Source organism: Erinaceus europaeus, chromosome 16 (assembly GCF_950295315.1).
Source record: "Erinaceus europaeus chromosome 16, mEriEur2.1, whole genome shotgun sequence".
NCBI classification, from domain to species: Eukaryota; Metazoa; Chordata; class Mammalia; order Eulipotyphla; family Erinaceidae; genus Erinaceus; species Erinaceus europaeus.
Window position 1 is genome coordinate 69505826 of NC_080177.1, and position 26138 is coordinate 69531963.

General features: G+C 48.5%; 3 protein-coding genes across 10 annotated transcripts in view; 2 read left to right on the forward strand and 1 right to left on the reverse strand.

Moving 5' to 3' along the window:
* Nucleotides 1-249: 249 nt before the first annotated feature.
* CIROP (ciliated left-right organizer metallopeptidase) lies at nt 250-13304 on the forward strand (the record flags this gene model as incomplete). Its single annotated transcript, XM_060174196.1, has 15 exons — nt 250-263; nt 2886-3184; nt 3265-3358; nt 3453-3504; nt 4538-4681; nt 6063-6188; nt 6373-6457; nt 8003-8148; nt 8232-8403; nt 8549-8618; nt 8693-8789; nt 9630-9902; nt 10119-10348; nt 11554-11733; nt 13097-13304. Coding segments are annotated over 15 exons (2190 nt in total), but the record flags the coding sequence as incomplete, so codon positions are not given.
* C16H14orf119 (chromosome 16 C14orf119 homolog) lies at nt 12702-16862 on the reverse strand. Of its 3 annotated transcripts, none has more exons than XM_016194091.2 (2): nt 16478-16862; nt 12702-14577 (listed from the first exon to the last, which is right to left on the reverse strand). In XM_016194091.2, the coding sequence occupies exon 2, from the start codon at nt 14574-14576 to the stop codon at nt 14166-14168; it is 411 nt and encodes a 136-aa protein (XP_016049577.1). In that variant the 5' UTR covers nt 14577; nt 16478-16862; the 3' UTR covers nt 12702-14165. The 3 variants fall into 3 exon arrangements, with proteins under 3 accessions (XP_016049577.1, XP_060031328.1, XP_060031327.1); XM_060175345.1 differs by lacking the exon at nt 16478-16862 and adding an exon at nt 15908-16249; XM_060175344.1 differs by lacking the exon at nt 16478-16862 and adding an exon at nt 15867-15889.
* A 10-nt stretch (nt 16863-16872) lies between these two features.
* ACIN1 (apoptotic chromatin condensation inducer 1) overlaps nt 16873-26138 on the forward strand; it is a 50217-nt gene continuing 40951 nt past the window's right edge. For 3 of the 6 annotated variants that reach the window (XM_060175329.1, XM_060175331.1, XM_060175330.1), the window contains exons 1-4: nt 17113-17279; nt 18965-19030; nt 24308-24419; nt 24807-24926. In XM_060175329.1, the coding sequence (XP_060031312.1) occupies nt 17142-17279; nt 18965-19030; nt 24308-24419; nt 24807-24926 (436 nt within the window). In that variant the 5' untranslated portion in view covers nt 17113-17141. Of the gene's footprint in view, nt 17280-18527; nt 18653-18964; nt 19031-24307; nt 24420-24806; nt 24927-26138 lie in introns of those variants that run through there. The other 3 variants (XM_007536641.3, XM_060175332.1, XM_007536650.3) reach the window with 3 other exon arrangements.

Here is a 26138-nt window from a genome sequence, read left to right on the forward strand (position 1 = left end):
TGGCTCCAAGGTTCCAGATTCAATTCCCAGCACCACCCTAAACCAGAGCTGAGCATTGTCCCTGTTCCTCTCTCTCTCTGTCCCCACCCTGCTCCTCTATCCCTCTTATTTGAATAAATAAAAGTTTTTAAAGGGAAGGGAAGAAGGAGCCAGGGAGATAACCGTGGTTATACAAAAAGACTTCTTTATTTTAATTTTGATTTACTCCCTTTTGTTGCCCTTGTTGTTTTATTGTTGTAGTTATTATTGTTGTTGTTACTGATGTCGTCATTGTTGGATAGGGCAGAGAGAAATGGAGAGAGGAGGGGAAGTCAGAGAGGGGGAGACAAAGACAGAGACCTGCTTCACCGCCTGTGAAGTGACTTCCCTGCAGGTGGGGAGCTGGGGACTCGAACCGGGATCCTTACTCTGGTCCTTGTGTTTTGCGCCACCTGCATTTAACCCACTGCGCTACTGCCGGCCTCCCCCCTTTATATATTTTTAATGACATAGAAAGATACACACAAAGAGCAACCGGAGCACTGCTCAGCTCTGGCTTATGGTGGTGCTGGGGATTGAACCTGAGACCTTACAACTTCAGACATGAGAGACTTTTACATAACCATTATGCTGTCTCCCCAGCCCTCTCCCTTTTTTAAATAAGATTTTATTTATTTATTTATTAAGTAGATAGGAGGAGAGAGAGAAAGAACCAGACATCATGTGCTGGTTAGGATTGAACTCAGGACCTCACGCTTGAAAGTCCAGCGCTTCATCTACTGCGCCACCTCCTGGACCACAACTATACGAGTGTTTTTCCTTATGGTCCTGCCTTTTCTTCCATTTTAAGTCATACCTACACCTGTTACTACTTCCAAATATCCGTCCTTTATTCCTCTTTTCTCTCCAGGTCCTAATGTAATTGGAATTCAAACCCTCTGGTCACCTTCTCCTAGTATTTCTCCCCCTCTGGGAGTATGGACCAAAATATTATATGTACATATTAACTTTTTATTATTATTGGATAGAGTCAAAGAGAAATTGAGAGGGGAAGGGAGAGAGACAGAGAGACACCTATAGCCCTGCTTCACCACTTGTGAAGCTTTCCCCCTGTAGGTGGGAAGTAGGGGCTTGAACTCAGGTCCTTGCACACTTATGTGTGTGCTTAATCAGGTGTGCCCCCTGAACCAAAATTCTTTATGAGGTGCAGAAGGTACGAGTTCTGGCTTCTGTAATTGCTTTCCTGCTGGACCTGGACATTGGCAGGTCGATCCATACCCCAGCCTGTTCCTCTTTCCCTAGTGGGCTAGGGCTCTGGAGAAGTGAGGTCCTGGGACACATTCGTGAGGTCGGCTACCCAGGGAAGTCAGGATGAGTCATAGTAGCATCTGCAACTTAGTGACTGAAAGGCTGTAAGATATCAAGTAGAACAAAACATTTAATAAACAGGAACAAAAAGTAGGAATAGAGCAGATGCGAATAGAGATCTTAGGGTACAGAGAAGCTAGGCATTTTTAAATAAGCATACCTGTTTTAGGTATGTGCGTAGGGGCTCATGACTTTAGTAATTTTTGTTGGAGCTTGATTGCTAACATGCAGGTGAACTAAAGATATTACCTGAGGAGATGGTGTCAGAGTTGAGAAAGGGAAGCTGGGCGGTGCCTCAGCAATTAAGTGCACACAGCGCAAAGCACAAGGACCGACATAAGAATCCCAGTTTGAGCCCCCGGCTCCCCACCTGCAGGGGAGTCGCTTCACAGGCGGTGAAGCAGGTCTGCAGGTGTCTGTCTTTCTCTCTCCCTCTCTGTCTTCCCCTCCTCTCTCCATTTCTCTCTGTCCTCTCCAACAATGACGACATCAATAAAACAACAAGGGCAACAAAAAAAGAATAAATAAATATTTTTAAAAAGAGAGAGAGGAAGGAAGGAAGAAAGAAAGAGAGAAAGGAAGAGAGAGAGTAAAGAAATATACAGTGTCAGGTGGCATAAAGTGCAAGGACTTGCATAAGTTATCCCAGTTCCAGCCCCTGGCTCCCCACCTGCAGGGGAGTCGCTTCACAAGCGGTGAAGCAGGTCTGCAGGTGTCTATCTTTCTCTCCCTCTCTGTCTTCCTCTCCTCTATTTCTCTCTGTCCTATCCAACAACGATAACAACAATAACTACAACAATAAAACAACAAGGGCAAAAAAAGGGAATAAATAAATATACAGTGAAAAAGACCAGAACTCTGCTCATCTCTGGCTTATGGTGGTGCTGGGGATTGAACCTGGGACCTCAGACCCTCAGCCATGTAAGTTTTTTGAATAACCATTATGCTATCTCCCTAACTCTGTTTTTGTTTTGGTTTGGTTTCTTTTTAAACGTTTTATATTTCATTTTTTGATAGAGTCTCACACATAGAGAGAGAGAGAAACACCACAGCACCGAAGCTTCCTCCAGTGTGGTAGGGGCTAGACACACGGCAAAGCAGTCCACTGTCCGAGTGAGCTATTTCACCAACTCTGCAATGCTTTCTTTGTCCATTTGCAGGGGACAGTGGGCTTCTACGAAGTGGGGTTTGCCTCTCCTCCCTTAAGCACTGTGCCAACACCATGTTCAGAGGTGGAAGAGGGTGGGCCAAGTTCCCCTGTGGACAGGGCAGCCCTGGAAAAGTGAACCCAGTGTTCTGGAAAACGCCCTCGCCCGCCCTCCACCCAGGCCCCTGGGGAGCAGTATTTTGAACCTTGTCTGATCACATCCTACTGTGAGCTGTAGGTTTTGTCACCAACACTCAAATCCTGAAAAATAAACATCTGACCGAGCACAGTGGAAGAGGAGGTGTGCAGAGGAGTGTAAGGAGAGGAAAGCCAGAGAGAAGCTGGGCAGGGCAGCAGGGAGACAGGGCAGGCTACACAGAGATTCCTGCAGGCCCATGCTGCTGCTTCTGCTGCTGCTGGGAGCAGCCTCCAGCCGGTGCCTCCATGAGGAGACACAGAAAGCCATGCACCTTCTCAGCCCTCCTCTCTCCCAGCACCCCTCAAACGCCCGTTCCTACCTCACCCACCCTGACTCCCAAGCTCCCCAGCCCCTCCGCATCCAAACCTACCACCTAGGAGACCCTGTGTCAGACGGCGCCTGGGGATCTGAGGGAGACGGGGCCAGAGGGCTGACCCGAGCCCTGGCCGCTGCAGAAGAGGCCGCACAGCGACTCAGGGGAGTCCTAGCAGGTGAGTGGGAGGCAGAGAGGGCCGGGGAGGACTCGGAGCCCTGACACACTGAGATGCCACGACCCTTCACTCTTGCTCAGTCCCTCCAGTGCAAGGCCCTCTGCTTCTGAGTCGAGACCCTGAAGAGTACTGCCACGCTCTCTGGGGTGACCCCAACTCTCCAAACTACCACAGGTGAGCTCCTGCCATCTGGAATGTTCACAGTACCTCTTCCAGGGAGGTCAGAAACGTTGCCCCAGGCTCTCCCACACACATTCATTTCTGGCAGGTGCAGCCTCCTGAACCCCGGATACAGAGGAGAGAGCTGCCTGGGCATAAAGGTGAGAGCACCTTCCAGCTTCTCAGGTCTGGAGTCTAAAGAGCTCCAGGCTGCTTTCTGATGGTGCACAGTGCCCTGGCAATTGTTGAATCAGAGCCTGGAAGGAGGCAGGGCATGGCAGGACCCCTGTTTGGTTCTGTTCTTGTTTGTCTCTCTCTTTCTAATATTTTAATTTTATTTTTTAAAATATTTTTATTTATTATCGAATAGAGACAAAGAATACTTGAGAGGAGAGGGGAGATGAGAGGGAGAGAGACAGTGAGACACCCGCAGCCCTGCTTCACCACTCGCGAAGCTTTCTCCCTGCAGGTGGGGGGGACCGGGGGCTTGAGCCTGGGTGCTTTCACACTGCAATGTGTGCGCTTGAGCAGATGCGCCACCTCCTGGCCTCTGGTTTTGTTTTCTCTATGTTCTCTGAGTTCTAGGGCATGAAGTCGGGATCTCATACATGCGCTATACCCAAATGAGTGGCTTCGCTGGGTAACACATGACCCTGATTTTCATTCCTAATTTGGAGAGTCTCTTTGCATAATCATTATGTTATCTACCCACCGTCCTTAATTTATTTTATTTTAATGAGAAAAAGTAGATACAGAGGGAAAGATACCGAGAGAGAAAGAAAGAGACCAGAACACTGCTCAGTTAGTGCTGGGGATTGAACCTGGGACCTCAGAGCCTCAGGCTTGAAAGGCTTTTACATAACCATTATGCCATCTCCCCAGCCCCAGGACTCTTTTTCATTTTGGTCAGCTTTCGGACTTCGCCATTCCAGGCTGACTCAGATGGAGCAAGACAGAAGCAGAGAGAGAGTGATCAAAGACACAGGTGGGGGCTGGGTTCAAACGGATGAAAGCCATGGCAAAGCAGCACGCTATACTAGTGAGCTATTCTGCATGCCCAAGATTCCCTATTTTAACCAGCTGCTAGAAGACACTGAGGCCAGTAGACCTTCTGCCCCTGGCTCCTAATACCATTTTTCTAGCATTCTCATTGCAGGCTCGGCTGCTAAATTGATTACTTTCACTCCCTGCCAGATCCCCGATGCCCATCTCCGTGGCTATGCCTTGTGGCCGGAGCAGGGGCCCCCACAGATGGTCCAGCAAGAGGGGGCTGGGGTCCAGAACGCTGACTTCCTCCTATATGTACGGGTTGCCCACACTTCCAAGTGTCACCAAGAGGTGAGGTTTTCCCTACCTCCATCTTTCATCTTAAATGCCATGGGGGGCAGGAAGGGAACATGAGTGCAATTTCTTTCCTTTCTCTCTTTCATACTTCTCTATTTATTTATTTATTTGCCTGCAGGGTTATCACTGGGGGCTCAGTGCCTGTGCTACAAATCCACTGCTCCTGGAGGCCACTTTTTCCTTTTTTTTTTTTTTTGGTTGTTGTTGCTGCTGTTATTGTTGTTGGATAAGACAGAGAGAGGAGGGAAAGACAGAGAGGGGGAGAGAAAGACAGACACCTGCAGGCCTGTTTCACCGCTTGTGAAGCAACTGTCCTGCAGGTTGGGAGCCCGGGGTTCAAATCAGGATCCTTGTGATAGCTCTGCACTTCATACTATGTGCTTCACCCGGTGCACCACTGCCCGTCCCCTTCCTGTTTATTTTCTAATGAAAGAGAGAGAGAGAGAGACCAAAGCACTGCTCAGCTCTGACACTGTGGTGCTGGGGATTGAACCCAGGACCTCAGAGTCTCGGTCATGAAAGTCTTTTGCAGAATCGTTTTGTTGTCTCCCAGCCTGAGAGCAGTCTCTATTACACTGTGATGGACTGGGGAGACAGCACAGTGGTTATGCAAAAAGGCTCCGAGGTCCCAGGTTCAATCCCTAATGCCATCGTAAACCAGAGCTAATCGGCGCTCTGGTTTAAAAAAATTTATATAACTGTGGTCCAGGAGGTGAGGCAGCAGATAGTGTTGGGCTCTCAAGCATGATTTTCCCAGTTTGATCCCTGGCAGCACATATACCAGAGTAATGCTCTGGTTCTCTTTCTCTCTCTCCTCCTATCCTTTTTATTAATAAATAAAATCTTAAAAAAGCTGTGTTAACTTGGGGAAGAAATGAGGGGAAACTTTAAACCAAGTGATCTCTTGGCACTACCCCTGCCAAGTTCCCTGATCCTCCATTTTCAGGAGGATTTATTTTCTTTTCCTTTTTTTTTTTTTGCCTCCAGGGTTATTGTCGGGGCTCAGTGCCTGCACCATGAATCCACTGCTCCTGGAGACAATTTTTCCCCCTTTTGTTGTCCTTGTTGTTTTATCATTGTTGTGGTTATTATTATTGTTGTTGCTATCGTTGGATAGGACAGAGAGAAATGGAGAGGGGAGGGGAAGACAGAGAGGGGGAGAGAAAGACAGACACCTGCAGACCTGCTTCACCACCTGTGAAGTGACTCCCCTGCAGGTGGGGAGCCAGGGGCTTGAACCGGGATCCTTATGCCCGTCCTTGCGTTTCGCGCCACATGCGCTTAACCCTTTGCACTACCCGACTCCCTCAGGAGGATTTCTTTGTGACTCCATGTCCCTCCTTTCTGCCCCTGCCTCGCCCTGGCTCACCGACAGGCCTCAGTCATAGCATACGCTGCCTGCTGCCAGCTGGACTCAGATGACAGGCCTTTGGCTGGCACCATTGTCTACTGTGCCCGACATCTCGCCAGCTCCAGGCTCAGCCATGATGACATCGTCATGGTGATTGCTGCATAAGCAGAGGGAGGTGCCACTGGGGTGGGGCAGGTGACAGCTTCCCAGGGAGTGGGGGTGGGAAGCACCTACTTCTGATGCCTCAAGCTCCGAGGACTGGGCAGAGGAGCTGCAGGGGAGCTGGTGAAAGCTGCTGAACAGCCGTCCCTCACCTGAAGTCTGTTGTCCTCAGGTCACCCTACATGAACTGCTCCATGCTTTGGGGTTCTCCAGTCATCTTTTCAAGAAATGGCGAGACTGCCCCTCAGGACCAGCTGGTAAATGAGAGGGATGGCGGCCTGGGAGACGGTGCAGTAGATAAAGCACTGGACTCCCTAGTATGAGGTCCTGAGTTTGATCCCCCAACATTGAATGTGCCAGAGTGAGGCTCTGCTTCTCTGACTCTCTCTTCCACTGATTACCAATAAACCTTTAAAAATAATAATAGGGGCTGGAGAGACTGTATAATGGTTATGTCAAAAGACATCTGTGTGGGGCCAGAATGCACGTTACAGTGCACAAAGACCAGGGTTTGAGTCCCTGGTCCCCACCTGCAAGGGGAAAGCTTCACGAGTGGTCAAGCAGGGCTGCAAGTGTCTCTCTGCCCCTCTTCCCCTCCCCTCCCCCTCTCAATTTCTCTCTATCTTTATCCAACAGTAAATAAATAAAAATGGATCAGCCTGTCAATACCCATGTTCAGCGGGGAAGTAATTACAGAAGCCAGACCTTCCACCTCCTGCATCCCACAATGACCCTGGGTCCATACTCCCAGAGGGTTAAAGAATAGGAAAGCTATCAGGGGAAGGGGATGGGATACAGAATTCTGGTGGTGGGAACTGTGTGTAGTTGTACCCCTTACCCTATGGTTTTGTCAGTGTTTCCATTTTATAAATAAATAAAAGAATATACCTAAAAAAATTTAAAAAGACATCTGTGCCTGAGAATCAGAAGTCCCAGGTTCAATCCCCAGCACCGCCATAAGCCAGAGCAGAGCGGTGCTCTAGTTTGTGTTCTCTCTCTGTATGTAGTTTTAATTAAAAATAAATAAAATATTAAAATAATAATAGTGGGGCCAGGCGGTAATGCACCCAGTTGAGCACACACTTTACAATACTCAAGGACCTGGGTTTGAGCTCCCACTCCCCACCTGCATCAGTGGTGAAGCAGGGCTGCAAGTGCCTCTCTTTCTCTCCCATCTCAGTTTCTCTCTTTCTCATCTAAAAAATAAAATAAAATAAATAGTAATGATAACAATAGTGTTCAGAGGAGGCTGGGGAGATGGACTTTCCTTCATGAGACATCAAGAGTCCCAGGTTCAATTCCTAGCACCACCATAAGCCAGAGCTGAGCAGAACCTTGTTAAAAAAAAATAAACACCAACCTGGGGTGCAGGGGTAGATAGCATAATGGTTATGCAAAGAGACTCTCACACCTGAGGCTCCAAAGTCCCAGGTTCAGTCCCCCACACCACCGTAAGCCAGAGCTAAGCAGTGCTCAGGTAAAAAAAAAAAGTATATATACATATACATATATATATATATCCAACCTAGGAAGTGTGGTAGATAAAGCTCTGGGCTACCAAGCCTGAGGTTCTGAGTTCAAGTGCTAGTGCTGCACGTGCTACAGTGATGTCCTAGTTCTCCCTCCACTCTCCCATAACTAAGCCAAAACAAAGTTTTTTAACCAAAAGGAAGGAAAAAGAGATCTCACCACCATGTCAACCAGAGGGAACCACTCAGATCTCCTGAACACCACCCTTCCGAGTCCCCTTCGCCATTGCTAATTTTGTGTCTTCTCCTACTGCCCACCCGTTCTGTTCTCAGTCAGAGGCCACTGCTCTACAAGGCGACAGGTGATGAGGCCAGACGAGCGGGGTCATCTGCTTCTCACCACCCCAGCTGTTAGCCACAGCCTGGCCAAACACTTGGGAGTGCTGGGAGGCTCGGTGGGTGTGCCCTTGGAAGAGGAGGTGAGAAGAGGAACAAAGAGAAACTCCAAAGTGACTGGGAGAAGGGAGGGTAGCCAGATGGCAACCAGCAACCTCCTTGGCAGGGCCCTCTGTCATCACACTGGGAGGCCCGGCTTCTCCAGGGCTCTATAATGACCGCCGCCTTCAATGGCGCTCAACGCACCCGACTTGACCCCATCACTCTCGCCGCCTTTGAAGACTCAGGCTGGTACCACGTCAACCACCGTGCTGCAGAGGAGCTGCTATGGGGCCAGGGTGAGAAAGGAGGGAGACACACAGAGGGTACACAGCAGCTTGGGGGATGTGCAAGAGGTTGGCAGCCACATGTGCTAGCCACCACTGAGGATGCTGGGTGGGGGGTCTCTGTTTCTGAGGACTTTCTCCATTCTCTCTCAAGCAGGATCCGGCCTGCAATTTGGTCTGGTGACCACCTGTGGGACTGGCTCCTCAGACTTCTTCTGTACTGGCAGGTGTGTGTTCTGAGCAGCTGAGGGCCCGCACAGCTATAAGGGACCTTCATATAACTCTACCCTCCCTCTCTCAGTGGACTGGGCTGCCACTTCCTGCACCTGGACAAGGGGCGCTGCTCTACCCACCCTGAGCTGGAAGGCTGCCGCATGTACATGCCCTTGGCCAACGGGGTGAGAGGATGGGAACAGGCCTAGGGACAGGAAAATAGCTCACTCGGGCAGTGTGCTGCTGTGACAGGCTCAGCCCAGGTTTGAGCCTGGCTCCCACCAAACTGAAGGAAGCTTGGGTGGTGTTGTGGTTTCTCTCTCTGCCTCTCAGTCTGGGAACAAACAAGCAAAAAAAAAAAAAAAGAAAAAAGGGAGAGGACTCCTCACAAGGGTGTCAACTCTTTTATTAATTGCCACCAAGGTTATTGCTGGAGACTGGTGCCAGCACTGTAAATCCACTGTTCTTGGTGGTCTTCATGTTTTATTTGATAGAACACAGAGAAATTAAGGAGGGAGAGGGAGCTAGAGAGGGACAAAGAAAGACACCTGCAGACCTGCTTTACCACTTGTGAAGCATCACCCTGCTTCACAAGTGGGGTGTGGGGGCTCGAACCTAGGTCCTTGTGCATGGAAATATACGTGCTCAACTACATTGGCCACCCCTAGCCCCCAGGGGTGTTACCTTCTAAAGCACTGGGACAAACATTAGTCTATTTGTGCCCTACCTTTCTTTTTTTTTTTAAAATATTTATTTATTCTCTTTTGTTGCCCTTGTTTTATTGTTGTAGTTATTAGTGTTGTCATTGTTCATAGGACAGAGAGAAATGGAGAGAGGAGGGGAAGACAGAGAGGGGGAGAGAAAGATAGACACCTGCAGACCTGCTTCACCGCCTGTGAAGCGACCCCCCTGCAGGTGGGGAGCCGGGGGCGCGAACCGGGATCTTTACGCTGCTCCTTGCGCTTTGCGCCACCTGCGCTTAACCCGCTGCGCTACCGCCCGACTCCCTGTGCCCTGCCTTTCAGAGCGAATGCTGGAAGCAGGAAAACGGCCTCCCGGCTGGGGCAGAGAACCTCCCCGGGGAAATCTACCATCCCCAGAGCCGGTGTTTCCTCGCCAACCTCACTTCACAACTGCTCCCTGGGGACGAGGCCGTGCCTCCCTCTCAGATCCCACATGAGGTGGGAGAAGAGCTCACCGGCCGCTGCTACTTACATCAGTGTACCGAGAGGGGCATGTACAAGGTGCTGGTGGCAGGGTCCCACTGGACCCCCTGCCCCCCAGGAAAGGCTATCCAGGTGAGTTATCTTAGCGGGGGAGCTGTGACACACTGGAAAAGAGAGGTCTGGCGGTGCTCACAAGGCAGGAGTAGCCAACCTGTTTTGACATTCATCATCTCTTACCAAGTACCCTGAGTCCAAAATGCTGGTCTAGACCGCACACTTTCCCTAGGAGGAGGGTTTGAGCAAATGACTGGAGCTACACCTGTACCCTGCAATGCTTCTTACCTACAGATACCCAGGTACTCTGGTCTTCTCCTCTGTCCCCGCGGCCGGCTGTGTCGGGCTAAGGAAGACAGCAACACCATTCCTTCCCCACCTGCAAGTCTTCCAACCCAAGACCTGTTACTACAGCTGTCTTTCCAACTAGCTGGGCCGCCAGGTCCTTCCCTGGGGAAGGTAGAGCGAGAGGAACTGACTGAAGCAGTGCTACAGGCTCTGGTGAGCAGAGGAGGGACTAGCAGGTAAAGGGACATTTGGAGCCGAAGATTTGTTATTTTTAAATATAGTGCTGTGACTGAACCCAGGGCATTGGGTATATGACCTGTTGAGCCAACTTCCCAGCACAATTTTTATTTCACTGTTAAAAAATTTTTATTTATGAGGCAGAGTAGTGACTCCACACACATCACAGTGCACAAGGACCCTGTTTCAAGGCCCTGGTCCCCAACTGTAGGGAAGAAGCTTCACAAGCAATGAAATAGTGCTACAGAGAGCATCTCTTTTCCCTTTTCCTCTCAACTTCTCTATCCAAAATAAATACTAGCAAAAGAAAAAATATGGGGCTGGGCAGTATTGCAGGGGGTTAAGTGCACATGGCACGAAGCACAAGGACCAGCATAGATATCCCGGTTCGAGGCCCCGGCTCCACACCTGCAGGGGGGTCGCTTCACAGGCAGTAAAGCAGGTTTACAGGTGTCTCTCTTTCTCTCCCCATCTTCCCCTCCTCTCTCCATTTTTCTCTGTCCTAGCCAACAACGACAGCAATAACAACAACGACAAACAACAAGGGCAACAAAAAGGGGGAAAAAATGGCCTCCGGGAGCAGTGGATTCATAGCACAGGCACTGAGTCCCAACAATAACTGTGGAGACAAAAAAAAGAAAAAGAAAAAATATGTATTTGTTTACTTATTGAATAGATACAAAGACACAAAGCGAAAGGGGAGACAGTGGGAAAGAGATGAGGTGGCCAGTGGCACAACTGATTAAGTTCACCTGAAAATGTAAAAAACCCAGTCCCCACCTGCAGGTCTCTTTCTCCCTCTGTTTTGTCTCTATCCAATAAATCTTAAAAACAAAATACAAACACACAAGACCACCAGCAGCACTGCTTCACCACTCATGAAGCTTCTTCTCCCCTGAAGGCGGGGATGGGAGTGGCATTTGCACCCAGGTCCTTACACTTTTTATTTCATTTTGTGACAGAGCAAAGCACTGCCCCACCATCTACAGGATTTACACTTGCTCTCCATAGGCAAGGCGCCATGTGCTGAACCCTTCCTGGTCCCAGATGAGGATTTACTCGGGCCGGGGAGGACGAATGCCCCAGTCCTGTGTCAGGTTTCTCCTCTCTAGGTTTCCTGCTCACCCCACTGCTAAGCCTGCCGCCCGTTCTGATACTCTCCCAGGGACTGTGTCTCCTCCAATGAGGTCCCCATGTCCATCAGGTGCTACTTCCGCAGCCCCCGGATGACCACTAGCTTGGTGTTCACCGTGCACATGTGGAGGCCCCCTGGCTGCCCAGGGCCTGCGGCTGGCGTGCTGCACAGGGACCTGATGCTCTCTCTCCAAAGGAGACCGCTAGAAGTTTACTGTAGAGGAGCCAGCTTTACCTCAGAGGACAGCAAGTAAGATCAAACTCCAAACACTTCTTTCAAATTCTTGGGAGTTCAGATGTTTGCAGTTTTATTTATTCAACAACCGCTCGTGTGTATACTAGCCTAAACTGAGCTGTTTCAGAAAACAAACACGAGACGCCTCTCTTCTCACTACTCTCCCCACACACAGAGCTCCCCCCATCTCCAGAGAAAGCAGATTCTAGTCTCCTTCCTTCCTTTTTAAAAATATTTATTTTTCTGTGAAGTAGGGAAGTTTAACCTAAGAGGGACACAGAGGAACTAGGACACCACTGTGCTGCATGTGGCACCAGGGATCAAAGGAGACTCAGGAATGCAAGTCCCATGCTCCATTAGTTGACCTATCTCTCTCCTCAGCTATTCCTTTTTTTTTTCCCCTTTTCTTCTTTTTGCCACTGGACTTTATTATTTTATCTTTTAAAGATTTTATTTATTAATGAGAAAGTAGGAGGAAAGAGAAAGAACCAGACATCGCGCTGGCACACGGGCTGCCCGGGACTGAACTCAGGACCTCATGCTTCAGAGTCCAACGCTTTATCCACTGTGCCACCTCCTGGACCAACCATGCCACTGGACTTTAATGGGGCTTTGCGCCTGCATAATTACAGCACTGCTGAAAGACTCCCTTTTTTTTTTTTCTTTCTTCTTTCCAGATAGAGGGTGAAAGCAACTGAGCAGAGAGCTACCATAGTCTTGCTTCACTACCTGTGAAGCTTTCTCTTTGCATAGTGCTCTCGTGTGGCGGCTGGGTTTTCGTGCATGGCAATGTGTCCATTGTCTTGGGTGTCACCTCCCTCTCCCACTCCTTCTTAAACATCACCAGGATTTGTTACCTAAACTTCCATCGCCTATTTTTGAGAGAGGGCCGCAAAGCAGTGACAAGGATCAAATTAGACCTTATGATTACAAATACAAATACTGCACTCTTCTATGTCACCAGCCAATGCCCCTTTATTTCTAATTTTTTTTTTCCAGTTTTATTAAAAAGATTTAGGAGGAGGAGGAGGAGAAAAAGAGCCATAGCATCATTCTGGCACATGCAAGTCTAGGATCAAACCCGGGACTTCGTGCTTGAGACCACATCCACCATCCACTGCACCACCTCCTGGGCTACTCTTTCCCCCAAGCAGATACGTCACTGCTGTGTTAGGTCTCCTGCCAACAGTTTAGGTCACTGGAAGACCTAGATCTTGAGCTCATTCTCACTTTCTAATTCCACATTCCTTGTTGCCTGCTTAGCTTACTGCTTTGGAAAGAGCGGGGTTTCCTGAGTTCTATATCCTATAATGCAAGTAAAGCTCTCTATCTAAGCCCCAGCATTATTCCAGACTAAGTGCTACCTCTGTGTTCCCAGGTTGTTGGTTACCTCGGATCAGAATCACTCTGCGACCCACCTACATCTGTCCCTGGGGCTCTGCCTAACACTGCTTATCCTCATGGGTGCACTAGGAAGCATGGCCTACCAGAAACGGGCTACTCTTCGGGTGGGACCACTGGCCCCTCACCACTCACAAGAGCTGCAAGGCACAAGAGGCCCAGCTGGAGAAATGAGGGAGGTGTGAAGTTACCCAGAGCTTGACTGGGATAAGATGAACACTATTTCTGGGAAGACACCAGAATGGAAAGTCAGTTCTACTATCTATACTATCTATATAATTTTTTTCTTTAGATATCTACACTATGCTGGGCTTGCAATGAAAAAAAAAAAAAAAGCTTGAGATTCTAAAGATTCATCATTCATTTTAATAAAAAAATAACCCCTATGATCTGTGAAAAGAATCACTTCCCTTTACGTTCTTGTAGGACAAACTTACAGAACAGGAATGTCTACTACCATCTGCAAGGACGTCACCTGTGCTTTAGAAAGAAGCCATTGCTATCTGGATTTAGATACTCATCAGTGAGGAGGACAGTGATTAAATGTCTCCTGTTCCTGACTGTCCATAATTTTAATAACTCATCATTAGTGGTTGAAATGTCACATAATTAGATCTGGGGTGATGAAAGCAGTCATCTAGATGTAGCAAAAACACAAAAAATATGACTTTCTATTGCATTTCTCTCCTGCTCCTAGAGGAGATAGAGTCTGTGTTCCCTGACCTAATTAATAATAGGCTCGAGTAGGTTCCTCTCAATTAAAAGTTGCAAAAGCATGATGTTTTTGAGGGTCTGACATCTGGAAAGACATAAGGTAGGAGCCAGACTTCTGATGTGCTAGCCTGGACTTGCTTAGATGGAAAACATTTACAGAGAGTCCAGTTGGTACACTTTTCACCTCGAATGAACCAAGCTTGCACCACTCAGCAGCTGCAGTGAGTTGATCGGGATACCATCCTCAGACTTAAATCATGCACTGGAAGTTCTCACTTGCAAAGCCGCACCTCCGCTCCATCACCTACAACCATCTTTTATTTTAATGCTTATCAGTCTTTACCAGCTGTCGCGGCCACTGCCTGGTAAAACTTTGCCACAAAGTCTGGCTCACTGACCTCCAGCTGCCTGACAAATTCATTGCGCTCCTCCTCAGCCCAACCTCGAAACCACTGGTCCCAAAGACGTAGCTGGCACTCAAAGATACAAGGTGGTCGGTCTGTCCCGGACACACTAAGCTGCTCCAGACTTTCCAGCAACGGCTGCAACTTTCCCGGCACTGCCTTGGCTACCAAGTCCTGCAGGAAACGTTCACGCTGGGGACTTGACCAACTGGCAAACCAATGAAGAATACACTTCATCTCCTGGGAAGTGACGTAAGACATTGGAGGAAGAGAAGAGTCAGTAATATTGTCTGGTACTGAAGGTAAGGGAGAGGGAGAGGAAGATGATTCCAATGGCATCCTGAAACAGAAAAAGCAGTTATATTTTCCGATTAGAGCAATCAAAACATAACGTCCCCCCAAACAAGGATTCTTATCATAATCAGTATCTACAGAGAAAATTTACTTTTAGAAGAAAAAAGTGGGAGCCGGGCGGTAGCGTAGCGGGTTAAGCGCAGGTGGCGCCAAGCGCAAGGACTGGCATGAGGATCCCGGTTCAAGCCCCAGGCTCCCCACCTGCAGGGGAGTCGCTTCACAGGCGGTGAAGCAGATCTGCAGGTGTCTGTCTTTCTCTCCTCTCTGTCTTCCCCTCCTCTCTCCATTTCTCTCTGTCCTATCCAACGACGACGACATAAACTACAACAACAATAAAAAGACAACAAGGGCAACAAAAAGGAAGATAAATAAATAAAATTACAAAAAAAAAAAAAGAAGAAGAAGAAGAAGAAAAAAGTAAGCTCTTTTCTTTCTTTCTTTCTTTTTTTTTTTCCAGAGCACTGTTCAACTCTGGCTTATGGTGGTGTGGAGGATTGAGCCTGGGATTTTGGAGCCTCAGGCATGAGAGCCATTATGCTATTTACCCTCCGCCCAGTAAGCTTCCTTATTATCCAAACCTTAGGGAAGTCACTAATTTCACTATGTTTGCCAACTTTCCCACTTTTCAAACCCATTATGCTCACAACCAACATATCTCTTGCTCATTTTCCCCACTTCTGTAACGCTCAAAGAAGAGTACAGATTAAAAAACAATGACTGCTGGCCCATCATATTTTCCCTAAAACGAAAAAAGGGAACGCAGTTTAAAATCTAGTATTATGTCTGGTCAGGGACCAGCTGCTAGACACTCACAGCTATCACCAGTGAGAAAAGGAAAAACAAAACAAAGAATCGGGGTCGGGTGTTGGCACCTGCTTGGGTGCATGTTACAATGCGCAAGGACCTGGGCTCGAGCCCCCGGTCCACACCTGCAAGGGTTTGAAAGCTTTGCGAGTGGGGAAGCAGTGCTGCAGGTGTCTGTCTCTCTCCAACAAACGAAGATAATAATTTTAAAAAATTATCTTTATTTATTTATTAGATAGAGACAGAGAGAAAATGAGAAGGGAAGGGGAGATAGAAAGGGAAAGAGACAGAGAGACACCTGCAGCCCTACTTCACCGCTCATGAAGCTTTCCGCCGGCAGATGGGGACCAGGGGCTTGAACCTGGGTCCTTGTGCACGGTAGTATGTGCGCTTAACCAGGTGCGCCCCCACCTGGCCCCGATAATATATTTTTTAACCCTACGCAATGAAAGAAGCCTCTTTGCAATGTACATACAGTCTCTGACATAGGCCAAGAACATAATACCCATCACCTCCTATTTCCTGTAAGGTACCAGGAAGAATCAGAGAAGGCGCCTTAAGGAACTCGGAAAATCCGGGTGTGTGCGTGGGGGGGAGGGAGCAGCAGAGAGCTTTATGCTAATTCCAGACGGAACTGTCATCTAAAAGGTTGGATGACTTAAGGATTTAGTGTTCTGTTGCTTTAGACATGTTCCACCAACTTTCCGTAATGGTTAATATTCACGGATATCCAGCCGTTGATTTCCATCATGGATGGGCCAGACCCCCTGAATCGTTTCCGAATCCCACAGTTCCGATCTCTACCAACAACAAAACCTTTTAGCTACTTGCTGACGACGTTGTCTCGTCCGTATTTCTGCGGCCGCCGCTGGGAGAACCTGCAGCTGGCCAAAGAACGGGGCCCTCCAGCGACGCCCATGGGTTTCAGGACCCACACACGGCCGGGATTTTTGTTGTTGGGTTTTCTTTTCCGCGGTCACTTTTCTGCAAGAAAGCCCTCTTTCCCCCTTCAATGAAGGAACTTGATTCTCTCGTCCCGGGCGAGGGGGCAACTCGCCCGAGCCCCGGCTGCGGCTACTTGCCTGCGGAGCCCCGGGAGAGCCTGCGGTCGATCCCAGGTCGCGAAGGGCAGCTCGGCTCGAGCCGGGAGCGGCGGCGGCGACTCTGCTCCCCCCCCCCCGGGGGTGGGAGGCCGCGAACACCGAGGCTGACCCGGCCCAGGGAAGGGCTTCTGCCCCGCTGGCCGCCCCCGGCCGCGCCCGGGGCACCCCGACACCGTGCCCGCAGCGCTCAGGGTGCCGCTGCCGCGTTTCCTGAAAACCCCAAGCAGAGCCAAGCCGGCAGCCCACGCACTTCCGGTCCAGGCCGCCGGCCCCAAACACCCAAGCGCCTCCGCGCCCCGGTCCCGGCGCCGGAGAGAGACGAGTCGGCCCGATTACGGTTAGGCCGCGGTCGAGGGCTCCCGAACGGCTTCGAGTCGAAGCCTCCGGCAGACGAAGATAACCGAGCTCCGAAAGCCCCGCAAGGGAGGGGGGGAGCGGCTCCAGGGATGAAGAGAGCCGATTGGCGCCGAGGTGGAGGCGGAAACACCCGAGCGGCTTCGGAGGAACCCGGGGAGTTCTGAGTGGTAATCGAGGGGTTGATTATGGCAGTGGGCGGGGTCAGCTCGGTACGTTCGAAGGGCGTTGGCGGAAATTACCGAAGATGCCCGAAGCCGTCGGGACGGACCCGAGTACCTCACGCAAGATGGCGGAGCTGGAGGAGGTGACTCTGGACGGGAAGCCTCTTCAGGCGCTGCGGGTGACCGACCTGAAGGCCGCACTGGAGCAGCGAGGCCTGGCGAAGAGCGGGCAGAAGAGCACCCTGGTCAAGCGACTCAAAGGGGTGAGGGGACGGCGTTGCCCGGGTGTCGGAGGGGAGCGGACCCGGTAGAGACGAGTCTCTGCCGCGGCGCAGGCGCAGTGTCCGGGCTCGGCGCGAGCTCGCTCAGGCCGCCGGCGCGAGCCTCCGGCCCCGCGCGCTCGGTGGTTGGCGCGGCTCGCGCTGGAATAGACACAGCGCCGGTTCCCGCCTTAACGGCAGCGGCGCGAGCCCAAAATGGGAGGGTGCGCGCTACTCTCCCGGAGTGTCTTAAGCTCCTTCCTCCTTCCCCCACCCCCTCCTTGTTTGTGTCTGTGGTTTCGGCGCATGCGCCGCAGGAGTTAAATCCCACTACTACCACCGGCTTTGCTGGCCTCAGGGGGGCGAGTGGGGCTGGGTCGGAGTTAGGGGTGTAGTTGGGGTGTCGGGGTGCATGAGGTTGGTGTCGGTATCCGGAGGAATAGGCTCGGGGTAGGGTAACATGTCTGCGTGATCATGTAGGAGGCGCGGCGGCGAGCAGCCTGGCCTGGAGGGGACCTGGGCGGAGAGGGGCCGGGGGCCGAGCGCCGGGGCGGGGGCGGGGGGCCGAGGCGGCGGCGCCGGGGCGGGGGGCGGCCCGGGGGAGATGATCCGCGGACCGGCGTGGAGACAGCGGCCGCAGAGCAGGGGAGGAGGCTGTCTCGGTCGAATGGGGGTTGGCCCGGGGACGTGGCCGCACGACAGACACGGCCTGGTGGCCGTTGCTTAGGCTGTGGCTGACGGTGTGTGTGTGTGTGTGTGTGTGTGTGTGTGTGTGTGTGTGTGTGTGTGTGTGTGTGTGTGTGTGTGTGTGTGTGTGTGTGTGTGTGTGTGTGTGTGTGTGTGTGTGTGTGTGTGTGTGTGTGTGTGTGTGTGTACGAGACAGACTGTGAGTGTGTAAGAGACAGAGACTGCACGGCACCACTGTGAGAGAGAGAGACTGAGTGTGAGAGAGACTTGTGTGTCGAAGGGGGAGACTGACTGTGTGTGTAAGAGAAACTAAGAGTGAATGTGTGAGTGTGTGTGTGAGAGAGAGAGAGGCAGATGGGTGTGTGTCTGTGTGTTCAGACCACGGTTTACAGAGTCTGGTTATTTTGTTCTGTAGCCGCCGCCTCCTCTGAGATTTATTATTATTATTATTTTTTATAAATTTGATAAGTCGAATTGCCACACTGTCAGAAGCCATTCAGACTCTCTCCGGTACGATCTGGTCCTGGGTGGACTGTTTGGACGAGGTGAATTAATTCACTTAGACCCCAAACCAGAGCCCCACGGTTGGTTTCACCTATTGGAAGCGGATTTGCGTGTTTGAAGTGATTTCTACCTGCAAGGCCAGATCTAGAAGGGGCCCAAGTCAAAACAGTGCAGAAGATAATAGGGTTTGTAGTGCTGGTTCTGTCCCTGGTTTTATTACATAGATCACTGATAATTTTTTTTTCTTCCTTTCTCTCTCTTCCTCTTCTCTGTATGTGCCTGCACTTTGCATCTGTGCATTTGGGAGTGGTAACCATAGCTACTTTGTAAGGGTCTTCGAAAAATGAACGACAGCCGTATTAGTAAAGGGCTTTTAGGTCCCTGGGAAAGAAGGGCAGTTTAAGTGTGTCTGGTTAGTCATTACATTTAATGAAGAGACGGGGGAGGGGTGCAATTCTTTCCCCCTGGTGTCTGACTCTCACCCTTTTCTACACCAGGCTCTAATGCTAGAGAATTTACAGAAACACTCGACGCCCCATGCTGCATTCCAGCCAAATTCCCAGGTAAGGACGTTTATTAGATGGGGTGGGCACTTTAGATATGCACATTCATGAAAGGACTTGATATTGTATATTTGGTGATTGATTGCTCACTGGTAACTTTACTAAGTTCACTGGTTCCGGGAACGTTCTCATCCCTGAACAGCTGGATTCTAAGCAAGCCTCGTTTCGCGTAAGGACCAGGAGGAGAAAAAGCAGAATGAGAGGTGCTGTTAGTTCCTAATACTTAAAATAGTGTGTGCAGAAAGATGTGGCTCTGGGGGGCCGAGTGGTGGTGCACTTGGATGAGCACACATGTCACAATGCGCAAGGACCTGGGTTTGATCCCCCAGTTCTCACCTGCAGGAGGAGAGCTTCACAAGTGGTGAAGCAGGGCCTGCAGGTGTCTCTCTTGCTCTCTGTCTCCCTCTTCCTCTCAATTTCTGGCTGTCTCTATCAGTAAATAAAGATAAATAAGAAAACTGAATGATGTGCCTCTGTTGACTAAGTATATAGCACAGGGCTCTGAAATCATTTATTTGGCCTTGATTTGGGGAAAGAAGTTGCTGCCTTTGTTTTTTTTTTTTTTTTTTTTTTTTTAGGGGGTCCATAGAAGATATATTTGTATCCCCCCCCACACACACCTTTTTTTAAAGATTAAAAAAATTTTTATTAATATTTATTCCCTTTTGCTGCCTTATTGTAGTTATTATTGTGGTTGTTACTGTTGTCGTCGTTGTTGGACAGGAGTTGCTGCCTTTGAATATAGATAGGAAGTAGATGATTTCTGTGGGAAAATACTGACTGATCCAGAAGAACTTTTCTGTGTTGACATAGATTTGTTCAATAATCCAATCCTTTGGAAAACCATCCCATCATATCTAATAACTGCTAACTATGCAGTTAGTCCTAAACATCATTAATAGCTTAAGGCAAGAAACTAAGATTTTGGAGGACTTGGCTTCAGTTATTTCCTCCTTTTTGAGCACTACTCAGCCCTTGCTACTGCTGGTGCTGGGGATCTAACCTGTGACCTCTCACATGCAAGCCCTGTGTGCTGCTGCTCTGCTGTCTCCCCAGCTCAGTTTCCTCAATCTCCTTATGTACTAACTCTAGTGGGTTGTAATAGGGGCTAGGGGAGATAGCACAATGGTTCTGCAAAAGACTTTTATGCCTGAGGCTCTGAAGTCCCCGCTTCAGTCCCCAGCATCACCATAGTAAAATTAGAGCTGAGCAGTGCTCTGGTTAAAAAAAAAAAAAAAAAAAGAAGCAAAAACGAAAGGAGAAAAAAGTTGTAATAGAGCCATATTTTAAAACATATTATTTACTTTATTCCCTTTTGTTGCCCTTGTTGTTTATTGTTGTAGTTATTATTGTTGTCGTTGTTGTTGGATACGACAGAGAAATGGAGAGAGGAGGGGAAGACAGAGAGGGGGAGAGAAAGATAGACACCTGCAGACCTGCTTCACCGCCTGTGAAGTGACTCCCCTGCAGGTGGGGAGCCGGGATCTTTACGCTGGTCCTTCAGCTTTGTGCCACGTGCACTTAACCCGCTGCGCTGCCGCCCGGCTCCCAGAGCCATATTTTTATAACTACTCTGCTGAGATTTTGTAGAACTACTTTGTTGCTTCCTCAGGGAAGATAACTTCTTTCCAAGTGAGCAAGGTTTTAGGCTAGATTAGGTATTCTTTTACCTACTTTGTATATTGAGCTTCTGATACAACTTTTACATTATTTTTTTAATTCTTATTTACCGATTAGAGACAGAGAAATTGAGAGTAGAGGGGGAGGTGGGGAGGGAGAGAGACACCTGCAGCCCTGCTTCACCGCTCATGAAGCTTTCTCCCTGCAGGTGGGGACCAGGGGTTTGAACCCAGGTCCTTGTGCACTGTAATGTGCACACTTAACTAGGCGCACATCACTGCCTGGCTCCCTCTCCCCAGCTTTTAAATCCCCTTGTTTTAGTGTGTCATTGGCTTGGAGGATAAGTCCTGGTCTTTGTTAGTGCCTTGGTGTGTAGCTCTGGTACTAGATGAAGTCCCAAGACACTGTGGCAAAAAAGGAGAGCCTGATTGCTCCCTTGTCTCCTCATTAAGCTATACAGACCACGATCCAGCCAATTCTCCAGGTGTAGCTTAGTACTTGAACAAGAATAAGAAGCCAAGTAACGGTCAAAAGGTTAACTCACTCCTGGCTGATTGTGCGCCTTGCTGTGCGTGAGCCCTGGCGCCACATGGGAGCACCCTGGATGTGGAGCAGTGCCCTGTGTCTGTCCCTCTTTTTTTTTTTTACATGTTTCTCTAAATAAGAAAGTGTGTATGCTGGGGGTGAATCAGTTCATAATTCTTTTCTTTTTGCTCTCTATATTTTAGTCTTCAAAGCTTTGCTTTTACTATCATGAGATTTTTACAACAAATGCGTATGTTGTCTAGTACGGACAACACACTTAGCCAATGTCCATTGAGCACCTAGGGACTTTTCTTTTCTCCCTTTTTTGTTTTGAGACATTTCTGTCTTGTCTGAAAATTAGCCTTTATGGAGACTTGGGAGATTGTACAGTGGGTAGCACAATGGACTTGCAAGCATGAAATCCAGAGTTTTATTGTAGACACTGCATATGCCAGAGGCATGCTCTGGTTCTTTCTCTATCATAAATCAATCAATCTGTAAAAATCCCTAAGTGTTATAGGGGTAAGGGAGGAAGCACAGTCAGTGGTTATGCAGAAAAGACTGGGGCCCCGGTGGTGGCACACCTGTTTAGGTGCACACATAGTGTGCAATGTCCTAGGCTCAAACCCCTGGCCCCCACCTGCAAAGGGAAAGTGTCACAGTTGGTGAAGCAGGTCTGTAAATATGTCTCTGTCCCTCTCTGTTCCCCCTCCCCTTTCAGTTTCTCTCTGTCTCCATCCAATAAGAAATAAAAATTAAAAAAAAAAAAAACAGCTTTCATGCATGAGGCTCAAAAGTTTCAGGCTCAATTCTCCACACCACCGTAAGTCAGAATGAATAGTGCTCTGGTTAATAATAATTCTAATATAAAAATATTGTTATCGGGGGAGTCGAGCTGTAGCGCAGTGGGTTAAGCGCAGGTGGCGCAAAGCACAAGGACCGGCATAAGGATCCCGGTTCGAAACCCGGCTCCCCACCTGCAGGGGAGTCGCTTCACAGGCGGTGAAGCAGGTCTGCAGGTGTCTATCTTTCTCTCCTCCTCTCTGTCTTCCCGTCCTCTCTCCATTTCTCTCTGTCCTATCCAACAACGACAACAACAGTAATAACTACAACAATAAAACAACAAGGGCAACAAAAGGGAATAAATAAATAAAATAAATATTTAAAAAAAAAAATATATATATATATATATTGTTATCGGGAGTCTGGCGGTAGCGCAGCGGGTTAAGCGCACATGGCTCCAAGCAGGGACCATTGTTAAGGATCTTGGTTCAAACCCCCACCTCCCCACCTCCAGGGGAGTCACTTCACAAACAGTGAAGCAGGTCTGCAGATGTCTGTCTTTCTCTCCCCTCTCTGTCTTCCCCTCCCCTCTCCATTTCTCTCTGTCCTATCCAACAACAACGACGTCATTAACAACAATAAAACTACAACAATACAACAAGGGCAACAAAAGGGAATAAATTAAAATAAAAAAATTAATAAAATATATTGTTATCAAGGGTTTGTCTTCACACCCAGAAAAAGAACTGTCAGTGCTAGTGGTGTCTATCTTCTTAGTCTTCTCAATGCAAAATTTTTAAAAGCCATACTTGAATTTTGGAATTGTATGACAAAATATATCCTCCTGGACAAGTAAATTAATCTTTTGCAAAAAAAAAAAAAAAAGATGAACTACATTTTTTTCTCTGTTTGGACACTACTAATAGGAACATACTAGGGGATGAGAAATAGTTCATGTGGCGTAGGGTACACGTTATCATACATAAGGACCTGTCTGTGTGCCGCCCCCGTGCACCACAAGCTGTGCTGTCTCTGGTTCTCTTTCTCTTTGTGTATGTGTCTGTCTGAAATTTAGTAAAAAGAAAAGGTCTATCAGTAATTGTGGAATCTTGCAACTGGGAGACCCTAGGACATTAAAATAAATGGAGAATTAGGCTATTTTTTAAATAACTTTTGGGGGGCTTAATGGTTTATGGTACAGTTCATCGCACATAGATACAGTTTCTCATGTCCCCTTGATAGGTATCTGTGGAATGCTTTCACCGCCAGCGTAGGCCCTTTTTCCTCATCATGCACCAAACCCCAAGTCCCTCTCTGTCCCTTCCCACACTCTACCAGCTGAGCTACTTTCCCACCTACAGCTTATTTAATGCTGTGCTAGGGCATGAACTCAGGACCTCATGTATGTGCGTTGTTGTTGAATACCTTCTGCGGTCTAGTTTTCTGTTCAAGAGGGAGGGAGAGACCACAGTACCACTCGACCACTCATAGACCTTCCTCAGTGCCCTCTGTGTGACGCTGAGACTTGAACCCATGGCGTCGTGAATGGCAAGGCATATGCTCTGAGAAGGATGCTTCCCAATCCCTGGATTATCTTTAAATAATATTTGAGTGGTCTGGGAGGTGGCGCAGTGGTAAAGCTTTGGACTCTCAAGCATGAGGTCCCGAGTTCAATCCCCGGCAGCACATGTGCCAGAGTGATGTCTGGTTCTTTCTCCTCCTATCTTTCTCATAAATAAATAAAACCTTAAATAATAATAATATTTGAGATAATCTAAAAAACCTAGGTTAACAGGCAAACTTTTATAAGATGTGTTATTTTAAGTTATTTGTGCATTACTTTGGTTAAGAACTGATAAAATCAAACAAGAAGGGAGCTGGGAGATAGTTCGCCTAGAACAGCACCCACTGTACCACTTGTGAGGACTCAAGTTACCTCCCAGTCACCACCTGGAATTACCGTGCAAAGTGATCTGGCTCTTGTTCTCTCTTTGCCTCTCACCCTCTATTCTGGGGGGGTGGGGGGGGGTGAAGAAAAAGAAAAAAGAAAGAAAGAAAAAGTTCCTTGAGAGCAGTAGAGCTGTGCAGGCCCAAAGTCCTGGCAGCAAAATAAAATTTCAGAGTGTGTGCAGTTGCTCTTTTTATCATCTTTTGTGACTCACAGGGATTATTTTGATTTTGGTTTTCATTCTAAGGATAGCTTCAGAAGAGGTCTTGCAACATTTTAATGATTCCATTTGCTTATTTTGCATCCAAATATATGACATCAGTCTTTGCTCCCTTAAATTTACTTCTTTGCATTTTCCTGGTTTGCTTTCTTAGAGTTTCTTTGTCCTGTTCTCTGTATAGATTGGCGAGGAAATGAGCCAGAACAGTTTCATAAAACAGTATCTGGAAAAGCAGCAGGAGCTGCTTAGGCAGCGTCTGGAACGTGAAGCTCGAGAAGCTGCAGAACTTGAAGGTAAGCCCAGACTGTCACTTCTGAAAGCGGTTCTTCAGGTTTGTTGCTGTCACTCAGTAGATGGTCTTATTAAACCATTATTTTCAGAAATAAGGCTGAAAATGCTCCTCGTTCTGGTAGTTTGTGGATGGAGTCTCTGAGAACCTTTTGTCAGGGAGGAAGACACTTTTAATTTGACTTGTTCAAAGTTACAAGTAAATTAAGCGACCCTTCAGATGAGGTAGAGCTTAATCGGAGTTGTTCCCTTATGTACAGTGTTCCTTTCAGCATATCCCCTGTATACCTGACATTGCCTGACCTCCTCCACACCTCCACATGTTCCCATGTGCTGAGCCCTTCACTCCCTCCCTCCCTCCCTCCCTCCCCGACCCAATCTGTGCTTTGCAGAAGCTTCAGCTGAGTCTGAGGACGAGATGATCCATCCTGAGGGAGTGGCTTCCCTGCTGCCTCCTGACTTTCAGAGCAGCCTGGAGAGACCAGAGCTGGATCTCAGCAGACATTCGCCCAGTACGTATCTCCCTCCCCACTGCGCTGTTTGTCAGTCTTGCGTAGTTGGTGGGGGGAGATAGTTACGCCTCCTTTCATTCTAAAAGCCTCCATAAAGTCTTGAGGAGAATTCTGTGACATTGATATTTGACATCTCTTTTTCATGCAGATGATGTCCTTTTTGAAGTCTTTCCCCACATCTGTTGTGTTAACCCCTCAGAATGTTTAAGTCATGAATTTTCTTCTCATCTGCCTCTCTCTGCCTCAGAATTGAGCAGTGGTCACAGCTCTTTTCTGTCTGTCTGTATTCTGTGTTGCACATCTGGTCATCTCCCAAATGGGCTTGTGCTGCAACTTATTAGCTCACTCAGACAAGTCTTTGCCTTAAAGAAACTTGCAATCTAGTGAAAGATGGACATTAAGTCAAGTATTGTGGATGGGGCCAGATAGCATAATGGTTATGCAAAGAGACTCATGCTTTTTAAAAAAATATTTATTTCCTTTTGTTGCCCTTGTTTTATTGTTGTTATTGATGTTGTTGTTGTTGGATAGGACAGAGAGAAATGGAGAGAGGAGGGGAAGACAGAGAGGGGGAGAGAAAGATAGACACCTGCAGACCTGCTTCACCGCCTGTGAAGCAACTCCCCTGCAGGTGGGGAGCCGGGGGCTCAAACTGGGATCCTTAACGCTGGTCCTTGTGCTTTGCGCCACCGCCTGACTCCTAAGACTCATGCTTGAGGCTCTGGAAGTCACAGGTTCAATCCCCTGCTCCAGTGCTCTGGTTTAAAAAAAAAGTAAAGTACTGTTTATTTGTTTTTACCATTTTATTAATGAGAGAGGAGGAAAAAGAGCCAGAGCATCAAACTGGCACATGCACTGCTGAGGATCAGACTCGGGACCTTTAGGGAGTTGGGCGGTAGCGAAGCAGGTTAAGCACATGTGGCTTGAAGCACAAAGACAGGCCTAAGGATCCCAGTTCGAGCACCCGGCTCCCCACCTGCAGGGGAGTTGCTTCACAAGAGGTGAAGCAGGTCTGCGGGTGTCTGTCTTTCCTCCTCTGTCTTCCCCCTCCTTTCTCCATCTCTCTCTGTCCTATCTAACAGCGACGACATCAATAACAACAATAATAACTACAACAACAATAAAAAACAAGGGCAACAAAAGGGAAAATAGGTGTCTTTCTCTCCCCCTCTCTGTCTTCCCCTCCTCTCTCGATTTCTCTCTGTCCTATTA